General features: G+C 27.4%; 1 protein-coding gene and 1 pseudogene across 3 annotated transcripts; one reads left to right on the top strand and one right to left on the bottom strand.

The window, feature by feature from the left end:
• Positions 1 to 1713: 1713 nt before the first annotated feature.
• On the bottom strand, positions 1714 to 4692 carry LOC111309737 (jasmonate-induced oxygenase 2-like). Its single transcript, XM_022908741.2, has 3 exons — positions 4018 to 4692; positions 3316 to 3646; positions 1714 to 2132 (listed from the first exon to the last, which is right to left on the bottom strand). The coding sequence occupies exons 1-3, from the start codon at positions 4512 to 4514 to the stop codon at positions 1884 to 1886; spliced, it is 1077 nt and encodes a 358-aa protein (XP_022764476.2). The 5' UTR covers positions 4515 to 4692; the 3' UTR covers positions 1714 to 1883.
• Positions 4693 to 21500: 16808 nt separating this feature from the next.
• LOC111310114 (zinc finger CCCH domain-containing protein 29 pseudogene) lies at positions 21501 to 24520 on the top strand (annotated as a pseudogene). 2 transcript variants are annotated; one of them, XR_016330244.1, is made up of 2 exons: positions 21501 to 21595; positions 22116 to 24520. The product of XR_016330244.1 is annotated as a zinc finger CCCH domain-containing protein 29 pseudogene, transcript variant X2 (transcript). The 2 variants fall into 2 exon arrangements; XR_016330243.1 differs by lacking the exon at positions 21501 to 21595 and having other exon boundaries at positions 22110 to 24520.
• The last annotated feature ends 3064 nt before the right edge of the window (positions 24521 to 27584 follow it).

The following is a 27584-nucleotide window of genomic DNA, read 5'->3' as shown; positions in this document are numbered from 1 at the left end:
AACAACCATTCAAACCACCTAACTATCCAAAAATGATGTAAACCCTAAATTATTTAAAGCTTAAAATCTTAAAAAATTAGAACATGCGTGAACTCCTTTCCATTATAAGGCAATTATATTAATTTTCTTTAGAATTTAATAATTAAAAATATCACCAAAAGGGTCCACAATCATAATAATTAGGCATGTGTTCATATTTTACACAATTAAATTAATATTACTATGAGAAGGACCTTAATTTATAGTTGACACTGCTGACTTTCATCAATGGTTGTTAAATTGATAAATAAAAAATTAACATCTAATCGATCTGAAATGGAGAAAACAAATATGACTAGTTCGTTCATATATATATATATATATATATATATATATATGTGTGTGTGTGTGTGTGTGTGCAATATTTTTCTAATTTTAGTGGGAGATAAAGGTTTAAATGACATGAATAGGGTAAGTGAAACCAAGAAAAGTAGCTCTAAAACCTTAATTACATTTGAATTGAACAAAAGGCAAAACCTTTTTCTTTTTGGAGTCAAATTAAGGGTACTAAAGCTCTATTTGAATGAATGGTGAGATTAAAAATAGTAATAAAAATTATTATAACTAAGATTAAAAAAAAAGTTATTGTAATTACAATTGAAAAAAAAATTCAATTAAAAATTTATATTGAATGGATTTCATTGGAGTTAGTATTTGAAGTTAACTAATGATGAGATGAATTTAATCACAATACATCGGAGATGCGGTTGAATCCAAACAGGCACTAAAGAATGACCAAAAGTGAATATAATCATATAGTATATTTAATTTATATGGTTCTAACTTCTAAATAGTAGTAAATTATGTTGCCAACAATCATATAATCAATTGACAAATTTATAATTATGTTATAATTATAAAAAAATAAAAAAAATTATATAATTATATAATTATATATTTAAGTAGATAAAAATTGGCTTTCTTTTCCTTTTCTATTTTTTTTTAAGAGAGTGGATCAGTGGATGGTACTCCTTGATGAAGAGACAAATAGATGCTAATATTGAAAAAAAAAATAATGATTTTTTCAAGGTGGTTATACAAAATTTTAACATTTATAAAATAAGAATTCAGATTTAATTTAGTGTTTATTACCACTCAAAAAAAAGGTCCAAATCTTTGAAAAAAAATTCCTGTCTTTATATGTGACTTTTTATTATTATTATTTTTTTGGAGATAGTCTTTATATGCGACTTAGTGTTAGCATATTTAACATGTGATAATTCCGGAGCTTCTAGATAATACAAATATATATACATTTATATTTATATTATAGTTGATATGGTCCCATTAAAATGGATTTTTTTTGTATTTTTCACAAAATTTTTTACTAATTATTTTGTTGTAAAGTCTTACATATTTATATAATAATAATTTTTACGGGACCGACATTAGAATTATTTTTAAATATAGTGTATGTTTTTTTAAAGAAAAAAACTCTAAATATGAATATTGAGATAGATAAAATTAAGAAAACGTTAAATGTAAATCTTAGGCCTATAGTTATAAATCATCAATTAAAAACGTGCAATTCTGTTGAAGGAAAGTGACAATTATTTAAAATTAAGCTCCTCAATCAACGATGGAAGTGGTGGGACAAAGTTTGGTCATCTGATATAATTCCAAAATTTTCAATCAATTTCAAGGGCCCTAAAAAAAAGTTTCCCAATTCTACAATTTCAAATTAATCAATTTTCTTTTCCTTTTATTTCTTTCAATTTTGCTTTTTTTTTTTTTAATATACAAAAGATAAATTACAAAATTTACAAATAATAACTAAAAAAAGGAATTATTTGGCCATGTGATTTACGGTGAATTGAAATTCTAAAAAAAAAAAAAAGTCTCAATCATCTCGGAGACTTTAGGGATTCAACTTGGGATTTGCCTTTGGGACCTTTTAGTCTGATGAACAGTCGATATTCATCAAATGTCATTGGCGAATACAATGCAGGTTTGTCTGTTGAAACCAGCTCTTCCACCGGCTTGATTGGTATATCACTCTTTGGATTGTAGAAGAAGGCCAATGATATTCTTTCTATATTTGAATTTACTATCACTCTATGCTCTACACTCTTGTAATTTGCATTGCTAAGTACCTGATGCAATTGTAAAACAAAACAAAAAGAAACATTTTAACATATTTGAGCTCGTTAAAAATTAAATCATCATCAATGAAATTAAAAATTCAATGATCTATTAATAGATTATTCGACTATCGATAATATTTTAGCATGTTTATCAAGCAAATTCCTTGCATAATAATTAAGGTGATGATGGCAAAGTTTTCTTTTTCTTTTGTTTTAAAATTTGAATTGATTAAGTCAAAAAAAGGATGGAGAAATGGAATATTCTTACACTTCAATGATTCATTAGAGAAAATAACAACTACTATTAGATTGAGTTTGAATTGTTATATTAATTTTTTTTTTTTTTTTGGGTGGTATCTTGAAGTAGATTTCGGATAATATTTCTAAGTCTCTAATTCATTCCTAATTTTATTTCTCATTATATTATTGAAATCATAAAATCAGCAAATTTTATTGAAATCATATAATCAGCAAAATGTAAATTGAGCAATTAATACATCAAGATCAAGTTTCTAAAAGTAAAATTTATCACGTGATAGAATTTATAAAGAATAAATAGAAAGTGAAAAAAAATGTAAATATCAATGTGCTTAGTTTATCATACAAATGATAAGTGAAAAAACTTCTTGTTGGGTGCAAGGTCATGTCATTGTCAATCTAAGCTTAGCTTTCCATTGTTGAATTATTGTTGATAACATTAAACATTGCTTGAACAATTGGGTGTTTTAGAAAGTTACAAGAGGAAAATGGCAAACAAAACAAAAGTGAGATGTAATACTTTTCTAATATGTCGACATGGAAGATCAACAGTGAATCGAATGGTATCGGAGATTCAAAGTGTGTCATTCCATTCCAATCGTCTTATCTCATAACTTTAAAATCGTAGTGTTTATCCACTTTGTCCATCTTTAAAAAATTGTGTTTTATAATTTTTCGAGAAGCTTAATTGTATAACACTAGATGGTCAATTTAAAAAATAATTTAGCATTTAGTTTATTAGTTAGTGCGTAATGCCTTATTCAAAAGAACAAAGTTCGAACTCTTTTTCCCAGAAAAAAAGGGACAACTTTCTATCTTGATATCTTGACTAAATTAAGTTAAATGTGTGGTTCATTAGTCTATCAAAAACATGACCCCCATGTGCCATAGAATTTCCAGTTTATTTGGATAATCCAGGGAGAGAAAAATTCACCTGAATTTGATCACCGATGTTGACTATAAACGCGTGCTGGGCAGGCTTCACAGTGATCCACCGACCATCTTTCCGAACCTGAAGACCAGGGACTTCATGGTCTGGTAAGAGAATTGTCAAGCCACCAGGGTCCGAGTGGGATGACAAACCCAGAGCCAGATCAGGCTGTGGACACTTTGGATAAAAGTTCACCCTTAAACATGCCCCAAACTTATCCCCACCAAATGCATTTTGAAGTTGGTCCTCTCTCAATCCAAGGTTTATTGACAAAACCTTCATTATTCTCCCACACAACTTCACCAATTCCTTCCCATATTCGTCAATTACTTCCCTACATTCATAGAATGATCAATCTTAATTTGAATAAACTTAAGAAGATCATACTAATTAAGCTAGGTAAAATCCAAATTTATGGTTGATTAAATACTAATTATGTAATCATAATTATGAGAAGCGAATAAAGGTATGGGACATTATAGACAGTTGACTAAGAAGTGAGAGAGTACTATGCACGACAAATTAGCATAGTACAGGCGTTGAATAAGCCAAATCAAAAATTTGTACTGCATCCAAAATATAACCAAATGCTACGGTGAAGAACTAGTTAAATTCTTAGTTCGAGTGATCAAAATTTAATTTATTATACTTTTAAATAAAAAAAAAAAACTAATAGAATCAAAGAAATTTTAGTCTAATTGTTACCTGCAAGAATCTGGAGAGGCAGGCCACTTGTTATAGTCTTTGAGAGTTAATGGAAGATAGTGAAGAAAGTAGTAATCACTCCAATCAAGAATGGCACCTTTTTCAATTCCTAATCTGCTACCATAGCCTTCATAAGTCTTGGGGGAGTTAGCATAAGCTTGCTTAATCTCCATAGGTAAATGGAAAAAACTTCTCCAAGTTTCACGTGCTAGGTCCATTAATCCAGGGCTAACTCCATGGTTAACGACCTGGAAAAATCCCCACCCTCGACAGGCCATAGAAATTTGATCAATTGTTGTTTGAGGAAGATGGTTTTCGTCATCGGATAAGCCTGTAAGATCAATTATTGGAATATTGATATCACTGTTTCCAGGGGGGTTTAAGGAAGGTCTATCGGAAGGTGCCTTGATATATCTGTCTGGAATGATTGGTAGGCCACTTTCGGATAAGGATTGGACTCGGATTATTGGTTCAGGCCAGTCATGTAAATTGTTCATGATGAGCAAAAACAAAAAAACGCTGTCCCTGTAACAAAAAAGTACGATGAAACAAAGCAAAGTCCTTACTCTTTAGACTTTCATAACAATAAGTTGAGAGACAAATAGAGAAAAGAAAGAAAGAGAGATGGGTCTGAGAGGGGGAGTCTTGAGGAGTGGTAGTTAAGGGGGTATGGGGGATAAGTATGCAAATGGAGAGCATTGATATAGACTGAAAGAGAACGTGAAAGAAATGGCTTTTTTTTTTTTAAAGAAAAAAAAAGTGACTTCTTGTTGTGGGGACTGACTACTTGTTAAGTAGTGAAAGAGAATATGGTCTTTTCCTACTTTTAATCACAAAGTTTTTTATCGCACAAAATTATCTCTTTCGTCATTAAAATTTTTTAATAAATTAAAAAATTATAATGTACCCTTTCTAAGATATATTAAAATAATATTTTAATTCTAAAATTTAAAAATTTTATCAACGAAACCGAGCTATTTATATCAGTATATTTATGTTATATAAGTTTGAGCAATGTAATTCATAGGTGGGATTTCTCTCTCCATGTGCTTGGTCAGTGCCTTTTGGGCATGTTGATATCTTTTGAAACTTGACAGGCAAATGTAGAAGATAACACACACATTTCCATCTTCAAAATCAATTCATTCACTGATAAATATACACTTGGCTATGACCCCATGAGGCCATGAGAGCGATTGTGTTCCCATTCGGCGCCGTGATCAACTTGAATCATCTGCCCCCACATTTTTTTTTCTTTTGATGAAACCATCTGCTCCCCACACTTTTCTTCCTTTTCATCATCTCTATTAATTCCACAAAAATATTGCTAAGATTTGTACCAATATTGATTAATTAATCACCATTAATAACCTTTCAAATTTGGTTTTATACTGCTAAAATCAGATCAAAGGCTTCAAATTTTAGATTTTGTTAACGAGCATGTCTTACGATATTTTTAAAATTATTATATTAAGTAATATTCTTTCCGATGCATTGAGAATCAACATATTAACTAGTAATTATTATATTTAATGAAAGAATATATTATAAATGAAATATTAATCTTAAAGATTGTTCTTAAAATATTAGTTAACAAAATCTTTGAACTTTTGGCTAGCGTTTAATATGAAAGGTTGCATTGCATCCCTACAATTGTTGATATTGCGGCTAATAATTTGGGCTCCATATAAAAGAAAAGGCTGTACGAACCATACAAAATGTGAAAATCACTAGACCTGGCTATATCTAGAAATGAAGATCTTGGTTTTTCTTTGGTCCCAACAGGAGAGCTCATGTTTCACGAAACTCCCTCAAAATCTCTCTTCAACTTGGCCATGTTCTTGCTAGTTGGTTTGTTTGGGACCCCATAAAAGTGAATTGCAAAAAATTATTAGGAGATGTGGGGAAACTTCCTTTTTGTTTTTTTGTTTTTTTTTTCTGAACTATAGTCTCTAGTTGGATTCAGAGTCCTGGAGCACCGTCGTCTGATCAGGTCCACATTTTGGCTCACTCTATTTAAGTTTTTCATGTGTGTCATGACACTGACGACGCAAATTTGGAGGAAAAGAAAAGAAAGTGCCCACACATCTTAATTTGACAGATTAACTTGACAGTATTTGACAGACGGACAAGAGCTTATTGACTAATTAATGGCTATCATTTTGTCAGTAACTTGACAGTACAGTAACTTGAATGCAGATTTTTTTGGCAACTTAGCCATGGATTGAATGCAGGTTAATTAATTTTCTGTCTTTGAGAGGATGTAATTTATGTAAAAAAAAAAAAAAAAAAACCTAGTTAAAGACAAAATATGAAGACCGAACTTGAAAATCGTGAATTTCTAGATGGTGTTATTTAATAAATCAAAAAGTATTATGAAAATCATATATAGAAATTGCAATCAAATAATAGTTTCATTTTCAAAGAATCAAGAAATTTTTTTTTTTTTTTTTTGTAATTAAGTCGGTAAAGAGAGTCTACCAATAAAATATAAATTTTATTGCCGTTTACAAAAAAAATAAAGAAACTTTTGAAATTTTTGCTTAAAAAATTAATTAATGAGGATTTCAATAACACAAAATTATAGAAATGCGATTAATGTGAATTGTTTTCATTCAATTTCATTGAAGGAGAGAGAGCTCCACATCTCCAAATTAATTAAAGTTTAATTATATTAAGCAAACATGCGAATAATATCCATGGTATTTAATTTAAAAGATAAACTATATATTCATTTAATTATACGTTTGCTTAGCTTAAAAGTGATTCAAAATAAGTTTGTTAGATTTTTTTTTTTTATACTTGAAATTATAAAAAATTGAACCTTAGTTATTAGAGTTAACAATTCAACACTCAACAAACAAATATATAAAATTCCCCTCTACATAACAAGGCAGAAAAAAAAAAAAGAATTATTTCCCTACTTAATTATATACTACTATATATTTCCTTAAAATAGGTTATATTTCTTTAATTTCCTCTTCTCATAAAAAAACCTTTTAAAGAGGGATAATTTATTAGGGTTTGAATTTTTTTTTTATTTATATTGTGGTTTTTAGTCATGCTAGCATCGTATTAAAAATTATAAAAAATAACCATTAAATATTATAATACTATAAATTAGCATATTCTTACCCATCAATTAAGTAGTATATATTATGAACTTATATTTGATATATTGTTAATGAATAAATTTTATAATTATTTGTAAATCAAATTATACAACTTCATTAATGAGCAAATATCTGTCCTTAAATAAATATATAAAAAAATTTAATATTTTTTTAAAAATTTTATTTATGAGGTAATATCATTTGATTCATCTCATTAACGAAGTAATATTATCCGATTCACTGACAATTTGTAGAATCTATACTCATATATTATTTAGTATGGAAACAGGTTAAAATACTAAAAAATTCTTAAACTTTGTCACTTTATTTAGATAATCTTTTATATTTTTATTACATCCAAATAAGCTTTTATACTTTGATTTGTATCTAAATAAACCCTTATTTCAAAATAACTACTTTAATTTTTAAGTTCTCTTTAATCATCTAAAAATTGAATTTTTATATAACTAAAGGTTTTACTTTAAGCTAACTTTTTATATAAATAAACCGATGTCTTGTGTGTGTTATGTATTATATTAAGGGTTTATTTAAATATAAATTAAAAGTTAAAAATTTATTTGTATACAAATTAAAGATTAAGGATATATTTAAGTATAAATTAAAGGTTGAGAGCCTTTTTTAGGTACAATAAAAATATACAGATTTATCTAAAGAAAATGATAAAATTCAAAGACATTTTTATTATTTTTGCCATGGGAATACTGATATTGGTGGTTGAGAGAGTTAATTTAGAGTTTAGACAGATACCCAAACCCCTAAAATTTTTCCATTTTTCATGGATTTGAATCTCATTAATTGGTCTTTGAATAACATTGGATTGATTCTTTAAGTTTTTTTCCCTTTTAGGAAAGTGCATAGTCCAAAAACTCTTTCCAAAAAAAAGGTCATAACTCAAGTGGTTGAGGGGAGTGAAGATTTTGGTAGATTTATGCCATATGTTCAATTCTTTACTGAGAAGTACTATCCTTCTAATTGCATTTAAATGAACTTAATATTTTATAATAAGGCATGCATATATATATATATATATATTAAATGCGAATTAATGAAGATGGGATCAAATCTTTATTACCTTTACTTCACATATAAGATTATCTCTCATTTTGTAATTAACTTAACATAGACAACAACTTCTATATCACTTTTGAAAATGAATAGATAGATATATAGTACAAGCCTATTTTTAATAACAATCCTTGAGTTATCTCTAATAAATAATTTGGCTTAGCAAAAAAAAAAACCCTATTTCTAATAACCTTATTTTAGGATTTTAAGACTTGGAAAATTTTCATTAATAAAATAGGTCTCCATATTTTCAATTTGTTGCTATTTACAACCGTTTAATTTTATACTATATTTCGAATAATTGATTCAATAATTAAGGCATTTTTTTTCAAAAACCTAAATTCAAATTCATCCACTTATATATATTAACATAAAAAGCTGACATTTTGCTTATATTAAGTGAATTTACTGTGAATATGAAGTTCGGATAATCTATATATATTATATATATAATTTGTAAAAAAAAAAAAAATAGAAGAGATTCTTGCCAGGTCAAAATCTCTGTTTTTCTTATAGCCAATGATATTGATGATTGGATAATGAAGTCCCATCGCAGCCCATGAATACGGAATTTGGTAATCTAATAATAATAAAAACAAAGTTAAAAACAAAGGGCTCTGATATCTCAAAACAAGTGACCTTTCAAAACAAGTGACCTTTCAAAACAAGTGACCTTTCATTCTCTTTTAACATTTTCTTCAAGAAGATAGCAACCTAAAAACATTATCATATTTCCTATATATAATATGTAATAATCAAAATGGATGTTTTATACTAAATATTTTTTCAAACTTATTTGTTTGACAACTTTGCTTAATTATGAACGAGTTATCCAATAGAAATTATCCATGATGCGACCATGGTTGCTAATCCACTTCTTGTGTTGACATGTGTTTTTAGGGACCCTGGGGTGATCATTTAATTGGTAAGGATGATACTCTTCGAGGAGATCTCCATTCGTAAGGTTTATAATCTATATTGAAATTAATTTATGATTAAAATTTAATATTTTTAATGTTAAATGAAATCGTAAACATTTTCACTATTTTTTAGATAAAGGAAAGGATCTTTTCCTGGCAACAACCATACTTAGTATATATTGTAGTTTTTGAAGATAACGTGAGACTAATGAGAAATATGTAAATTATTGAAAGTCATGCTATAATTTTATATATGAAAGAGATATTAACTATATATATATGCAATCAATCACCTTGAAAAAGAATATATTGGCAACCCTATTGTAGATGGATAAAAACAGTATAGTGCTTATAATTAATTTACCTCCCACCCAATTATAAAAGAACTTCTCACATGCATTGTCATGGTGTTTTCTTTGTATGCAAAAGAAGAGCTATCAAAATTTGACTCATTCAAAGGAAAAACTAGTGGATTCGATGAACCTATCAGTTTTTTATTTGTTTGAAGCTTCTCATTATATCACACCACACCCGCAAGCATTTGAAAGTTGAAACATAGATCTCCCATTTAATTCAAGCCACCAACTACAAGTGATTTCATCACATCATAAAATTTAATGCTTTTTCTAGTGCTTAACCAACGAGGCCTTGATCCAAAAATATATATTCAAAGTTCAGGTTTGTCAATGGAGTATCAGCTCACATGGCATGAGCGTTGGAGCAATTCTTGGAGGTTGTCGGTTTGAGAATCAAAGTTCGTAATGTTTTTCTCATATGAATTAAGTAATAAAAGTTAGAAAGATTAAGGACAGATTAATGATTTAAAAACTAAATAAAAAGCTCATGTTTTAATTATCCAAAATAATAATTATAAAAGAAAGAGCAAATATTGTGGTGATCATACTCAAAGTACATATCTATTATTAAAATTTGAGATTTTAACTTGAAAATTTTAAAATCTAGTCTTGAAATGAACGAAATAATTAGATTTATATATGAAAAAAAAAAAAAAAAAAAGGTTATCTCCCATATCTTGTGCTGTTTTTACACTCAGAAGAACATGTCAATTAATTGTAAGAATTCGAGATTTCAACTTAAAATTTTGAAATTAGAATTTTGATGTGGACAGCATAAGATTTATGAAATAAAAAGGATTCCTTCTTCTATGTAGTTATGATCACATGTCTAATATAATGTAATATAATATATATGTATATGTATATGTATATATAACAATTCAATTATAAGTTGCAATTTTAAAAGGTTTTAAATCTTTGATTTAATTAAATAATTTACTCGATATCAAGTGTGTGATCAACTCCAAATTTCATCTAAAATAAAATGTTGTTTTGAAAATGTACTCAATTAATTAATCCAAAGAACAGATAAAAAATATAAAAACCATACGATATACGATTTCAATGACCAACCACTTTAATTAACTTAGCTAGCAATTCGATATTAGTTGTTATATATCATTGTCAAGCAAGGATAAATTTGAAATAGTTTTGCACGTGAAGAATTTTAAATGTCATGAATCAAGAATTTTATTACCTTTTAAAAAGATTTATAATTATAGAAGAAGAGTAATGTCAGCTTCACAGGCCAAATGCATTGCACCTTCGCTAATTCAATTAAAGGTAGCTTGTCTTAGCCATTCAATTAAAGCCGTCCAACATGCGAGAAAAATAATTTTAATATCCATCTTATCAAATAGCTTTGATGAGGGATGCTGTCTGTACATAAAATCAAATGGATTTGTTATAACATATATATCTAAAAATTTATAATTAGATACAAATTAAAGAGTCGTTATTAATTTTTTTTAATTAGGTGTGATTAGTCACTTAAGGAATTTATCATTTTAAGAGCTCTTAAGCTTGACTAAAAATCTTTGAAAGAATAGGTTCAGGTCTATTAATCATAATAGGATTCGAGAGTTCGGTTATATATTAGAAATGTTATAACATCCTCACATGCCCATCCGTAAGATGGTAACATTTTATTTTAAATTTATCATAAGGTTTTGACTCTAATGGTTTTAAGTTTTATGTATTGAATATTAAAAATAATTATTAAGATTCTTTCATCAATTTGATAGAATTCTTAAAAATATTTATCCACCTCAAAAGTATCCAAAAATACCATTTATTTTCTTGAAAAGGTCTTGTCGTCAGAGAATGATTTAATTATTTATTATTATATATTTTTTAAAATATATCTAATTATTCTACCATTTGGGTTAAATTAAAAATATTTTTTTAAAATTTTTAAATTTTTCACAATTTGAGTTAGTTTAGAAATTTCTTTTTTAATCTCTAAAATTTTTACTATTTGGTTCAATTTAGAAATTTCTTTTTTAAATATCTAAATTTTTCGTCATTTGAGTTAATTTAGAAATTTCTTTTTTTAATTTCGAAAATTTTTCATCATTTTGGTCAATTTAGATTTTTTTTTTAATTTCTAAATTTTTTACCATTTTGGCCAATTTATAATTTTTTTTATCTTTGCAAAAGAAATAATATGACAATTATAATTTTATTAAAATTTCATTCAAATTCTTCCACCATTTAGGATAAATTTTAAGAAATTTCTCACATAGAGATTTATTAAGAAATTTATTATTTGAAGTTTCTAAGAATCTCATCATAGATAATTATCAAATATTTTTAACTAAAAAGTTTTATTTGGAAAAGAATATAATTATTTTTATTAAAATTTCATCTAAATTATTCTATCATTTAAAACAAATTTAAAGAAATTTCTCGCTTAGAGATTTCTTAAGAATTTTGTCATTTGAAATTTTTATGAATCTCATTCTTGGATAATTTGTATTTAATTTCAAAATTTTATTAATATTTTTTTATTTTATTTTTTTGATTTTTTGTTTGAAAATAAATATTAATTATTGTTATTAAAATTTTATCTAAATTATTCCACCATTTGAAACAAATTTAAATAAAAATTTTCACCTAAGAATTTTATAAAAATTTACTATTTAAAATTTTTAAAAATTTTATCATTGGATAATTAGTATTTATTTCCTAAACATTTATTCGTGTTCTTTAAAAAAAAAACTCTAATTTTTCTAAAATGTAATTATGTAAAAATATTTTTAAAAAATAAATAAACAAAATAAAATATCAAATAAGAAGAAATCGTCGTGTAGCGCTTTCCACCTCAAATAATATTGTGCCAGAGCAACCTGCAAAATAAATAAATAAATAAATAATAATAACCAACTCGACAAAGGGCTGCTTGGACACGTCAAAGGGAAGAGAATTTCTTTATATCGTCTTGTGAGGTGGATGAACAAGCTTCTGGGTCCGGTATTATGCTCCGCTGGTCTCTATTGGAAAAGTATAGCTGCAGAGTCTCAAGACTTCATCTAGAATTCTCTAACTGATTTTGTGTGCCTTTTTTTATTTCTATTTCTTTCTCTTATTTTTATGTGTGATTTGTGTGCGATTTAGGTATGTATTTATAGAACTTAAAATCAAAGAATCCTAATTCGGACCAGAAATTTCAATTTCTTTTAAATTTTAACTTTAATCTTCAAATTCAACTCAAATTTAATTACATAATAAAAAAAAGATCTTTTTCATCACTTAAAAATCAATGAAAATTTTCACTACTTTATTCAAAAGTGAATAACACGCTCCCAGTCTTAACTAAATCTATGGTTGAAATTTGATGATTTTAAATTGAATATAAAATAAATAAAATTAATTAAAAAGGTAAAACTAATTAAAACAAATATTAATTATAAATTTAATTGAAAGTACATTTATTACCCTTAAATAAAATAATAAAAATTTATATTAAATTTTAAGTAATGAATAGAATCTTTTCCCACAACATTAATAGGCAAGAAAAGTTTATTAAGTGTTGGCTAGTAGTATTGATTATTTAGAGCAATATTTAAGAAAAATTTTTGTAATTAATTATTGTCTCCTCTTGAATTAATTTGAGGATGCCGGCTTGAAAATATCATATTCAAAATATTAAGTAGATTTTCGAGTTTAAACGAATAATTTTATTATTATTATTCTTCTAACCGTGTCGGTAGAGTTTAAAAATTTTATTAACAGTAAACAAAATAATTTTATTAATTTAATTACTTCTTCATATTGATGAGATATTACCTTAGTGACAAGAAAAAGTATTGAAATTTTAAGGTCCTTGATTAAAATTCTATTGTGTGTGAGTTTGGTATAATTTTATATTAAAATTTTCAATGTTGAGTTCGTTTATTGATTTATTTATTTGCTTGATTATGATTATAAATTTTTCATATTTGTAACTTCATTAAAAAAAATTACACTTTTGCATTACTTTAAGATCTCTCAATAGATCTTTATATATATAAAAATGAAAAACCATTCTGGGTTCCAATCACTTCATCTTCTGGATACCTTTTCTTTCACCTAAAATAGTAATAACTTTACTTTCTTCAACCCTTCTCAAATTCCCCTATCCCTTTGATAGAAATGGATAATGATACTCTTAAAGGATCTAATCTTTTGTTTGACATAATTAAATTTTGATTAATTACATACAAATTAAATTATTTTAATATTCTTCTCGAAAACATTTCAAAGACATCTGACATGTGATTAGGCTAATCAATCTTGTAATCGGTCATGCCTTTATTTAAAGTGCTTCAAACCTAATCAATGATATAAGAGCTACATCATCTATATATATATATATATATATATATATACATATATATTTTATTTATTTATTTATATATTCCTTCTAATCAACTAGCAAATTTTCTTCTACGATCACTATTCTAACTTTAAGACACACGTCTAATCGTTTAAATAATGCTTTGCATTAATTTCTTTAATATTAATTTCATATAAATCATGTTTTAATTTGACTAGTGAAATTTAAAATTTTCATCGATGGTATATAAAATAATTATATATATATAATGCTTTACCAATTAAATAATTAGCATTTTTTACTTTATTACAACCTTAATTTTGTATCATTAGATTATATTACTTTAATTTAGCATGTCATCGTATTATATAAATCATAATCATTACTCAAGGATGCACTTATGTGCTTAATGATATAAATCATTGTTCAATTTAAACATGTATCTATATTAACCATTGAAATTGCATGAGTTAAAACTTTTGACAATCAAAACGTATGGTGAAGGAGAAAAATAGAACATTCCTTATTTTGAATGGTTGTTGTATTTATTCAAACCCTTGTGCTTGGGGACCATTCTAATAGGTGGACAAATTATCACATGTAGAATCATGGAAGTAGTGATGATTCAATGGCTTAATTTTGTGAATAGAGGTTGAGTTCAAGACTAACAATTTTGTGGTTCTTAACTTACACATGATAGATTCAAAAGTGCCGGCAAATTATGCACAATACATTTCTAAACACTTAAAAAATTTTGTGGTTTTTACTTGGTTGTGCTTTAAATGAAGTCCATGTACACTATAAATTCTTAATAATACAATATTTGTCCATTTGGCAAAAAAAATTAAACATGTACACGGGTCTGACGGTTAGTCCAAATTCACTTCGATTTTATTTTAAATAATGATTTTTAAGCTCAAACTTAATTCAGTTTATGAATATATTTTATTATTAAATAATTAATTTTTATTTAATTTAAATTCAAAAATACATGTAAAATATTAAAACATCAACCTAAATTTTTTTTAATATTTTAAAATTTTAAATTAAATGAATTAATTTTAATAAATTTTAATGGACAATCTAGATCGAATTTTAGATAAGCATTTTGAATTGTCAACCAAGCCAGATTTTACTCATGGATACCTCTAATTTGAACGCACATGGCATGATATAATTATATCTACATCTATATTTGTTGAATTTAGGCCAATCGTTAAAGTAGAGGATTATGAATAATTGAGTGAGACTAATTACTATTTATTTGTATGATTCAAATGTCAAACGTACAATCTTGGTACAAATAGTGTATGATACCATTTCTTTGTGACAATGACAAATGTGTAATTTTATCATTGTTATTATTTTTATTAGTGTAAATGACATGATGAACTGTTAGGACAGAGCCAACTTGATAAGCTTCGCCTAACAAATTAAAATTACAGACAATTTGGTCCTAATTTTATTTGAGTTATCATTGTCGACAACATTTGATATATTATTATTATTATTATTATTATTATTATTATTATTATTATTGATAATAATAAATTTTCATCAAATGGAAAAAAAAAAAAAAAAAAAAAAGGGAACGAAATCCACTTGGATACGTCTACTCACGTAGGTAAATTAATTTTTGCAATTATTCCAATTTTAATCTTGCAATGAAAGCTATAATTTTAGTCTAATATTGGATAAGCTTTTCATGTTAGTTCTAGACTTAATAATTTAAAATATGATACGGTGATATAATACGAACACGATATGAATATAAGATACAAAGATAACATAATTTAAAATTTTAATAATAATTATATATAAATTTAACAAAATAAAATATATATTTTATGTTTTCATGTCGACATAAATTATAACATGTAATTTTCGTATAAAATATAATATGAATATATAAATTTTAATACTTTACATAAAATGAATATACGAATTTTTTTATCTACCTGTCACTTTAAACATAATTAATTTCATCAAACTATTAATGCTTTCTAAATAATTATATTCGAAAAAATAAAAGTTTTTAATCGACAAATTTGCATATATCATACTTTATATCTTACTTCAATTCCCACTCTTATGATACACAAATTGGTTGATTTTTGTCCAATTTTACTTTTTTTTTTAATTTTTTATCGATTTCTTTTATAAATATACTATTTGAAACAAATTAAAAATTATTTAATTGTGATTTTTAATTTTTAATTTAATTAAAAAGAGTGTGTGTATATATATATATATAAATCAAATTTAAAATAAAAATATATCCCACAATTTTGGAGACTGATAATGTATTGTCGTGTAATTGATTATTTTCTTGTTGTATTGCAAGGATGGTAAGGGGATGGTGGCTCATGAGACCCAGATAACAAATAGATATAACATAAAACTCTACCAAACTAGGCTCAAGCTCGATTTAAATGACGAAGAGTTGGGTCATGGTTAGCCCAAACATAACCGATTAATGGACCACCTTTCGGCCCCATATCAGCCTGGTAATTGAATTCTTTTTTATTCGAGGAAGGATTGTAACGAATAAGGGCGTAAAGGATAGTACATTATTGATTTAGATAGAATTTGAATTCAAAAATTTAATTATTATTGAGTTAAGTTGAAATTTAAATATTTTAATAGTCAATTCGAATAATTTGTAAGTTTAATTGAATTTTTAAATTTTAATTATTTTAATTAAAAATTATTATTATATATATAAATATATATTAATTCGAATTTGAACACGTAATCAAACTTGAATCAAGTAAAAAATTAAACTTATTTTTATTAAATAAATCTAATTATGTAAGTTTAAATAATTTGATTTTTTTCTTAAGTTTAATTTGAATTGAAAAATAAAAATTCAATCAATTTTGAGTTAAATTTTAAATAATTAATTTCAAATTAAGCTCGAATTGAAGCTTTTCATTATATTATTTTAACGTTATTTGGTTACACTCTTAATTTCCAACCTACCCGATTATATTCCAATAATTGAATCAATTTTTTATGCAATAATCGAATTCATTTAGTTTATATGAATTTGATTTCACATTCATGCCTTTAATTCTTCTGTTAATACTATGACTTAATATTTAAATTTTGCAATTATTAGTTTCAATTTTGTTAATTTTTTGATGAAAAATAACGAGATCGAAATATTTAGCAAAATATTCCGCTATCATAAATGATAAATTTTATCATTCTACTTTCAATTTTATTGATTTTTAAACAAAACATAATGAAATTAAAATATTTCATAGAATATTTTGTTAATACAAATGATAAATTTTCATAATTTCGTTATCTTATGTAATAAAATCAACAAAATTTAAAGTAAATTAGTATATTTAATGAAATTGAAATACAATGATAAAATTCAATGATAATTTATGAATAGTGACCAATTTGACATTAATTCCATGTCCAATGGATATACTTAAAGCCTTCAAATACAACATTTAAAATTCTAATCATGGAGACATAAGATTTAATCAAGTGCAATTCTTCTGATATTCCAATGACGCAATTGCTGGCTGTTTTGAGTAGTCAAAGGATAACCATCAACATATATGTTGGTCAGACCAGACAACCTAAAATCATACTTTGATGGCTATAAATAAATAAATATATTTATATAATTTACTTTTTCTTTTTCCTTAAGGTACAGCTTGGCTACTTTGTTATGATCTGTCTTTCATTGGCAGAACTTTAAAATAATTGTTTTAAAATTGGATTAGCAAACTAGGCTCTCCTTTTTCATGCTTCATTCTTATAATTTGTTGTCTTCTTCTTTTCATTCTCTCTAAGAAATAATAAAATAAAATAAAAATAAATAAATGGAAAGAGAGGCCAACAATAGTCTTGGTTTTTTCCCTCTTGTTGTGACATGTTTGTAATGCCTTTTATTTAACCATATAAAGTTTAATACAATGAGTGGTCTATGCAAACCATATAAACCTAATTTACAAGTTTATTATCCTAAATATATATATGTATATATATAAACATACTAGAACATATTCAATTATTTTTCTCTCATTCTCAAATTAAGAGAAAATTTTTTAGATCTTATTTGTTATAAAAATCATGATTAAAAAAGATATTTTCGTCTTTTAAAAAATGTTTCGTGATTTGATTTTATAAATATAAAATGTTATCAAATAAGGTTTTATTGTACCAAAGAGACTTTGGCTTAGTAGCAAGAAATAGATTGTAAAACTTTGAGATCTTAATAAGATTTAAGTTTCATTGTATGTGAGTTTGATTATTTAGTTATGTTATAATTTATTAGTTGATTATTCAATAATTATAATTTTATTATGATGTAATAATTGATTATTTAGTGATTATATAATTAAAGAACTTGATTTTGAGTATAACTTTAAAAAAAAACTTTCATATAATTAATTATTCACTTGATTATATAAATATGACTTAAAAAAATAAATTTCGTACAATACAAAAAAAAGATTTTATTATATTTTACAATTATTCAATTTAATTCATATTACATATTGTAATTTGTGACAACAAAATAAACCTTAAAAAAATGACATTTGCATAAAAACTTAAAAATATTTTGTTTTACTTTATTTCTCTATCTCATACCCACCACATCTAAAAAAACAACAATTGATAGCCCAAAATTAACATTCGATTATTCCATTCCATCTTTTGATATCCAGAAATAGTTGTAAGTTTTTTTTTTTTTTTAAACATTAATTTTGGAAACAATAGGGATTAAGGTCAAATAAACAACCTCCAATGCCCTAAAATATTTTGATCTCGTCATCATATCTAACATATTTGTTTGAAACCTTGCAAGATCTTGCCTTGGAATCCCAACCGTATCATGATCCAAGAAACCTGATAAACTGTATACTCACATGAAAGAAAATTCTTTTCCAGTCAAAATTCATTGGTCTAAGAGTCAGCATTTTAGGTGTGCCCCAAAAGGAAAATTCAAACAACAATAGATAAACAACCACATTATAATAAACTCCAAAAAGTACTATAGAAATATATAAATTATAAAAAATGTTAAAAAAAGGCTTTAAATATTTTGTGAAAGTGATTTTTATAAAAAAATTTGTATAATTAGTGGTATATTATTTTTGTTTTAAATTTTAAAAAAATAATACATTAAATGAAAAAATTAAAAATAAATTTTGAACTAATCTTAATAAGTGTTTATAAATATTCATTAATTAGATCCACGGAGAATTTGATCATTTATGATTGACAAAATTCAAATCGTTTGAATCATTAGATTTAAATCATTTTGAACTAATAATTTAAATTTGAATAATTTTGAGTTAATCTTTTTTTATCATACAGTTAATGTTATTAACTTTTCTTATAATAAAATTAAGTTGAAGCATGTTTGAATTTGGACAAATTAGATGAATTTCGAGCTATCAATTTAAGTTCAAGTAATTTTGAATGTCTTATTATCATTCAGGTTTATGTTAATGACATTTTTAATGAAATCTGATTAAATAAACTTCAAATTCCAACGAAATAAACGAAAATTTTGAATTCAATTTTCTTCATATTTTAAAAAATATTGTTAATAATTTAATATTTAATAGTAACATAAAAGAGAAAAGGTATGAATAATAATGGTTTGCATGAAATCAAATTAGGTTTGATTCAATTTTTTTAAATAATGTATAAAATTATAAATTTTTAAAATTAATTTCTAATCCAAACTTTTATACTATTCAATTTAAATTGAATCGAATTCTATCGGTTAAGTTAAATGATTTTTTAAATTTAATTTTTAATTTTTTATATATTTATTTAATATAATTTTTAATATATTTAAGTATAAAATAATTATTTTTATTTTATAAAAATTTTAAAAAATATAAAAATTAAAATTTGGTTTGATTTAATTATTTTTATTTTTATTTTAAAATTTAATCTGAATATAATACTTATATTTAATATCAAAATTTAATCCAAATAAAAAGAATAAATATGAATCAATAAATACTGTTATTTTAAATTAATTTTCCATTTTTTCAAAATTTTTCCTTTTCCTAAAGAAAAGTAAGTGTCCAAACAGTGGATGTGGAAGGCTGAGTCAGCGGCATATCCTGTCACCCACCTAAATGGAAACGCGTAAAAGGCAAGCTCACTGACTTGGTTACAGCTTGGAATCTCCCACTCGCTCTCGATCCCTTGGTCCACCCGACCCACTCGAGGTACATTCTACTTCTGACCTACTCGCACCTCCTAGCGCGTGTTGTTACTCTGTCTTTATCTTCACGTGCCCGTTACTTCACGCCGTATAATACAATTATAAATTTTGAATTAAAAGTTATATTTTTAATTTTTGACATTTTTATTGTCTTTAGCTTTTATTTATGATCATTTAACGGCGATTTTAATATTTTTCAATTGGTTCATTTTGTTTTTGTTCTAGAAGATTATGATAGGGCTGAACTCACTCTTTTGTTTCTTAATTTGTCCTTTTATATAAGTGATTTTTTATTAATATTTTTTACTATTATTAATATTATAATAAATTGTCAAAATCACTCACTTTCTGATTTTATGAAAATTTTGTAAATTAAAATGTCAATGTTATGTAATATAATTTAAGGTTTTTAAAATATGACAAATGTTATTATAAATAATATTTTCTTTCAATGCATTAAAAAAGGGCATATTAACTATTAATTTTCATATTTAATTCAAAAATATTATCATAATAAAATATTAATTAATTTTAAAAAAACAACTTTCAAACACTCGTTAATAAAATTCATAAAAATCCATCTTCTCTCTCAAAATTATTGTCTTTTATTGAATTTTTTCTCAAATTAATTCAATTTTGATAGTTATTTTTAATAAAATAATGAAATAAAAAAAATTTTAAAATAAGATTTTTAAACGTTGAGTTTCAAAGTTTTTAAAATTTTCATTTAATATTATATTTTAAAAATAAGGTCAAAATAAAATTATTTTAACAAAAAAATTAATAAAAAACAATTATTTTAAGACTGAGAGAATAATTATTTTTAGGATCTTATGGTAATTTTTTTTCAAATGTTTTATCATTACAAACTACTTGCTATAAAAAGCAAAGTGGAATTTACTTAAAAAGTTATTTAATAAATGTGATTAGTAAAATATACTTAAAAATTTTAATAAATAAAATTATATATGATATTATTTAAATTTTAATTATAAAATTTAAAAACTTTTTAATTATATATAAAAAATAATTCACTTTCAGATTACTCATTTATTTTCCTACTGTTAGTGCATTAGTTATAATTTTTTTGTGAGCCAAAAATTTAAAAATCTAACAACAGGACAGACAGAAGACAGAGATAATGTAAAGCGCGTGAGCTAAAAGGTAACCTCTGACGCACACGTGAAGGCCAACCAGTTTGGAGTTCAAAAACTTTATGAATGTTTCATTTGAATTTGCATTTCATTTTCATTTTCATTTCATCTTTGATTTTAAGTAGGCAAACCCCAAGAAGGGGACCCGTCCTCTCTCTCTTTCTCCCTCTGAAAAACAATTTAAAGCCTTGCCTTTGAAGTTTTGACTTTGACCAATCACAACAGAAAGAGAAGGGAAGAAAAGTCACACTTTCCTACCTTCTTCCTTGCAAAACAGACAACACCCAAACTTAAAAACCCCTCAGCTTGCTTCATTCTCCTCATATTTTCTTCAAATACAGGTCTCTTCTCCTCACACCAATTTTCAACTAATATCCTTTTCTTCTCTTTGTTTTCTCAACAGAGACTGCCTAATAGGTAAAAAGACTTAAACTCTGGTTTGATTCTGTTGTTTGATTGAGTTACTTAATTTATGATGAATTGATGAGTTTTTGTTTTGGTTAAAAGTTGTGAATTTTGAATCTGAGAGGAAGAGATCTTAGAAAAGACCAGGTCTTTGGTTTAGAACATATCTTCCATGTTAAGAGTAGTTATATTCCATCCTTCTGTTTTCTGTATGATCTGTTGAATTTTTGCACTGTTTGGAATTGAGATATATGTAACGGAAAATTCTTAATTTGGGTTTTTTCTTAATTTATTTTTGTTTCCAAAAATAATAGCTTTTGTTTAGACTTTCAGTTTTGGAGGTTTTTTTTTTCTTTTCTATTCTCTTTCCAGGTCCTAAGAAATGAAAATTTCGTTTCTTTTATACTGTATGTAAAAACCATAAAGATTTCTTTGTACTTCTTGTCTAGCAGAACTATAGAATATTTTGTTCTTATTTGATTTTTGGTATGGAGTGAGAAACTGAATTCTTGTTGCTGTAATAATTATGCAGGTTTTGTTTGGGATGTGTAGTGGTTCAAAGAGTGAGCTTTTTCCTTCAAATTTCATCATGGAAGGTGAATTACAAGAGCGTAAAGCCTTTGCTTTATGTAAATGCTCAGTTTTGCTTGAATTGGCCGCCTCTGATGATCTGGTAGCCTTTAAAAGTGAAGTTGAAGAGAAAGGTTTGGATCTTGGTGAGGCAAGCTTCTGGTATGGTAGAAGAATAGGGTCAAGAAAGATGGGATTTGAAGAGAGGACGCCCCTGATAATAGCTGCCATGTTTGGTAGCGTTGAAGTTTTGAAATACATCATTGAAAGTGGCAAGATTGATGTGAATAGAGCTTGTGGTAGTGATGGAGTTACTGCACTTCATTGTGCTGTTGCCGGTGGTTCGAATTCTTCGGTAGAGATTGTCAAGTTCTTGCTTGATGCGTCAGCAGATGCTAATTGTGTTGATGCTAATGGGAACAAGCCTATTGATCTGATTGTGCCAGCTTTAAAATCTTTGAGTAATTCCAGAAGAAAGGTTATTGAGTTGTTGCTGAAAGGTGATGATGTTGTTGGTGTTAGTGATCATGTTCTTAACCTGGAAGAATCCGAAAGGATAGCTCTACCTCAGTTGCTGAAAGAAGGGTCTGAGAAGAAAGAATATCCTATTGATGTATCACTGCCTGATATCAACAACGGGATATATGGAACTGATGACTTCAGGATGTATACCTTTAAGGTGAAGCCTTGCTCAAGGGCATATTCCCATGATTGGACCGAGTGCCCTTTTGTTCATCCTGGTGAGAATGCGAGGAGGAGGGACCCAAGGAAGCATACTTATAGCTGTGTGCCCTGCCCAGAGTTTCGGAAGGGGGCATGCCCTAAGGGTGATGCTTGTGAATATGCACATGGTGTTTTTGAATCCTGGCTTCATCCTGCACAGTACCGGACAAGGCTTTGCAAAGATGAGATTGGCTGTACACGCAAAGTCTGTTTCTTTGCACACAAACCTGATGAATTGCGCCCTGTGTATGCTTCCACCGGTTCAGCCATGCCATCACCGAGGTCTGCAGCAGTCAATGCAGTGGACATGACAACTTTGAGCCCTCTAGCACTTGGTTCATCATCCTTGCCACTGCCTACTGCTTCAACACCACCCATGTCTCCTTTGGCTGCCTCTTCCTCTCCAAAGACTGGAGGCTTGTGGCAGAATAAAATTAACCTCACTCCACCTGCCTTGCAGCTACCAGGTAGCCGCTTGAAGACTGCTTTTAGTGCCAGAGACTTGGATTTGGAAATGGAATTACTTGGGCTTGAAAGCCAATTGCAGCAGCAACAGTTGATGGATGAGATATCTAGTCTCTCCTCCCCATCTTGCTGGAATAAGGAATACAGTAGGCTTGGGGATTTGAAGCCTACTAATCTTGATGATGCATTTGGATCACTAGATCATTCCCTGCTATCTCCATTGAAGGGACTGTCAGTAAAATCTGCAAAACCAACCCAGTTGCATTCTCCAACTGGGCTTCAAATTCGCCAAAACTTGAACCAACTCCGTGCAAGCTACCCAATGAACCTTTCATCATCTTCAGTGAGGAAGCCCTCGGCCTTTGGTTTTGATTCATCCGCTGCAGTGGCAGCAGCACTAATGAATTCCAGGTCTTCTGCATTTGCAAAACGAAGCCAGAGTTTTATAGACCGTGGAGCAGTGACCAGTCGTGCTGGACTTACTGCACCTGCCAATTCCGCAAGTATGATGTCTGCAAATATTTCTGACTGGAGCTCTCCCGATGGGAAATTGGATTGGGGCATTCAAGGAGATGAGCTGAACAAGCTTAGGAAGTCTGCTTCCTTTGGGTTTCGAAACAGCAATCCGGCTGCAACAGCAACAACAAACATGACCCCATCTGATGTTGATGAGCCGGATGTGTCTTGGGTTCATTCCCTTGTGAGAGATGTTCCTCCTGTGGGAGGTGGGTTACAGCAGCAGCGGCAATACAGTATTGGTAAAGGTACTCGAGAAACACTTCCACCATGGGTGGATCCAATGTACATAGAACAGGAGCAGATGGTGGCATAAGAAAGATCCGTTTGCTCATAGCTTTATTCTAAAACTTATTTCATATTCTTGGATTCTGAGTAGTATTTGATAGCTGTAGTTGGTTGGTAGAAGGTGAAAGGTGATATATCTACTGATCAGGCAAGAAACCAAACATATTTGGGCAGCAACATTCAAGTCTATGCTTATATGCGAGAATTAGGATCAAAATGGATCAAGCAACAAAGAAATTTATTGATTATTTCATATTCTTAATTCTTTTTTTTCCCCTTTCGGGGATTGTTCTGCAATCTTTGAAGGAAATCCTCCATTATGTACTTCATCAATGACTCGTAATTTCCCATAATGTAATTTGTTTTAAAATGATACATTATCGTGGTGTATTGATACTTACTTTCTTCTGTTCGATTCTCCAAAATCAAAATCCCCAGTGAGGCTAATTCCTTGGCTGACAACTTGGAAAAAATGGGTGCCAATGGGTCTCAAAATTTTGTAGCTTGGTATTGATAGTTCATTGCTTGATGTTCTCTTGATGGCTCGGATGACTGCATTAAGACTTTGGATTAAAGCTTGGTGCTTTTTTTAGTACAGTAATCCTGTGTTCAACAGCCGCTTTAGCTGTTCCTGTTGGTTATTAAAACAGACCCTGAGCTCAAACTTGCTTTGGTTCGTAGAATCCAATCAACTGTAACACCATAAACCAGACTACATCAAACTAGGGGATTAGTATTTGATCTAGATCAAGCTTTTAAAGCCCTTTATCATAATGAAAGTCTCTGGTAGGATGCTCCATCCCCCTTATTTAAAGAGAACCACTGATTTTCCTAAAGCTTAGGCATAGCCTCCTATCTAGAATAGATACGCAGCTATCCTTCCCTTCAACTTGTGACACATGCAACTTTCCATTAACAAGGTTGTTACCAATAATTTCAAGAAAAATGATAAAACTTAATTTAAATTTTTAGTGTTATTCAGTTTTGTCATTTTCATAGGTGCTATACATTGTATTTGAATGAATGTGGAAAAAAGAAAGCCAAATAGGAGAGCAGGATATTTAATATATTTCATTGTTGATATCATCAAAACTAGAAGAATATGCTAGTTGTCAAGTTCAAGCTGACCATGCCATTGGTGAGTGCCCATTGCTCGTTGCCCATACCCACCCACCTTGTCATTATTTATATCCTAAGGAAGCTCAAGTCTTTCTGTTTGCCAAGGATAAGATTTAATGGAGCCTCCAAATATCCAAAAACTGGGCCTTGGGTCCCATCCTTGTTCTTTGTCTTTATTATTGCTCTTCCAAGAAGAAGAGAAAGTGTCTTTTTTGAGAGCCGCCCATGAGACTCAATTCTCAACCAAACGTTTACAATTTGTTGGTTATCCAACAAGTGTCTTTCATGGCGCTGATTCTATTCTTTTTATACTATTTGGAAAAAGGAGATTAGGGTTGTGTTTTTTTAGTAAAGAGATAATGAATATGCCAGAAATATTGAAGCAAATGCTCCAATGCACCGAGAAGAGATTGATTGAATTAGCAAGGATTATTTACACTAATATAAATATTTTAAATTCGAATTTAATTGATAATTTTTTATTAAAATCATTTTAAATATATAATTTTTAATTATTATTTTTAAATTATCAGATAAAATATATTTTATTTTAATACAAGAAACTGTGCAATATCTCTATATTTAAATTTCTTGTTAAAAAAAAATCTAATGCATTTATTTTCATACAAAAGCGTTTGTAGTAATATTTTACGATATAACTTTAAAATATTATGTATAATTTATTGAATCAAATGTTTAGATGTTATTATATTTTTAACAAGAAAATATTATACGAATCATCGAATTAAAATTTTTTTATAATATAAATTAAAAATATAATACACGAATCATTAAATCAAATGCCGAAACGCATTTACTTTTAGTACCAAAGTGTCATTAGCAATTCTTCTGCAATATAGGCTGATATGATCGATTGTGGGGGTGGGATTCCCACTTCATTCTGCTGCTGGCTATGTTGCCAAGTAAAAAGCAGGGAATTAAGGCGTGATGCTTTTGGATTGAAAGTTCACTTTGATTGTTAGTGGTTATAATTCTTCATACCCACTAAGTAGTGTAGTAGTAGTAGTATCTTTTTGGGAATAAAATTTGATTTTAGTGAAGAATTATTCTTCATTTTAAACTATTTTTCTTAGTTGGAGATGACCTAATCTATCGTTACATTTTTGTTAACAAATAATTATATTAAGTAATTTATTTTTTAATATAATAAAATTCATAACATTAATCTTCAATTATCTCTATTTAATGGAGGAATATTATTATGAAATAATATTTTAACTAATTGTAAAAAACTAAAAATATTATTGGACCGAACGGAATGGCTAAAAATGGGCTTTAGTATTGGATTCATTGGAAAGCCCCAAAGGGGCTGAAGAAGCCTACTTGGTCCACTTAAACAATGATTTGTTTCCTATTAGACCCTCCCAACCCAAATAAATGGGTCCGATTAGCCCAAAGAGAAGCGATTCATTTCTTGTTGGACCCAAACACATATGTTGGGCTTGATGGGCTGCTTTGGGCTCAACAAAACAGAGTTTTGTTGTCCATTTAAAAGATTTTATACACTTGCTTTATGGGTTTGCATAAAGTAAGATATGACAATTTGTATATATACATTGTGTAAAATATTAATAAATTTATTTTTATTTCATGTTTTATATAAAAATTACTTGTCATAATTTGTGTTAATATAAAAACATGAAATATGTATTTTTTTATTTTGCTAAACTTATTTATGATTTTTGTTAAAATTTTAAATCATATTATTTTTATTTTTTTTATTCATATCATTTTCTTATGAAATCTCTTATTATTTCCGGATTTAATGAATTTTGAGTAAATTTTTTTATTTACATATAAAGTTCTTCTTTCTATATCTCTTGGGGGATTTTTTTTTATTGTAGGTTTGACCCTGTGTATTTCAATGACTAATGGGTTTTGATTCTATCAAAAAAGCTATAATCTGGTGTATTTGAATTATATAGTTGCTTTATTTGCAACCAAAATGAATGCTTAAATGATTATAAAACCATGTCACTTTTACAAACTCTATCTTCCAATGTATGCCTCAGTCTTGTTTTGATATCATTAATTACAATGCAATGGACTTTGTGCTGTATCTTAAGCTTAATTTTAGTCGGACACAAACTTAAATTGTGATTCTTTTGTCTCTCTTATCATTCATTTCTGTTAGTAGGACATGTTTTTTACTTTATTTTTTACAGTTATATAATTGTTGACACAGGTATAACAACTGGAAGTCAATTCCAGCCTAAACTTTTGAACTTTCATCGAAGGCAAATCACTGGTAGCTTCTGATTTCAGATGATTCTTTCAACGTTTAGTGTCTTTTTTTCCT

The sequence above is a fragment of the Durio zibethinus genome, chromosome 19, assembly GCF_047325235.1.
Source record: "Durio zibethinus cultivar Kanyao isolate XHJ-2024 chromosome 19, ASM4732523v1, whole genome shotgun sequence".
Classification (NCBI taxonomy): domain Eukaryota; kingdom Viridiplantae; phylum Streptophyta; class Magnoliopsida; order Malvales; family Malvaceae; genus Durio; species Durio zibethinus.
This window is presented reverse-complemented; position numbering and strand designations above follow the sequence as displayed.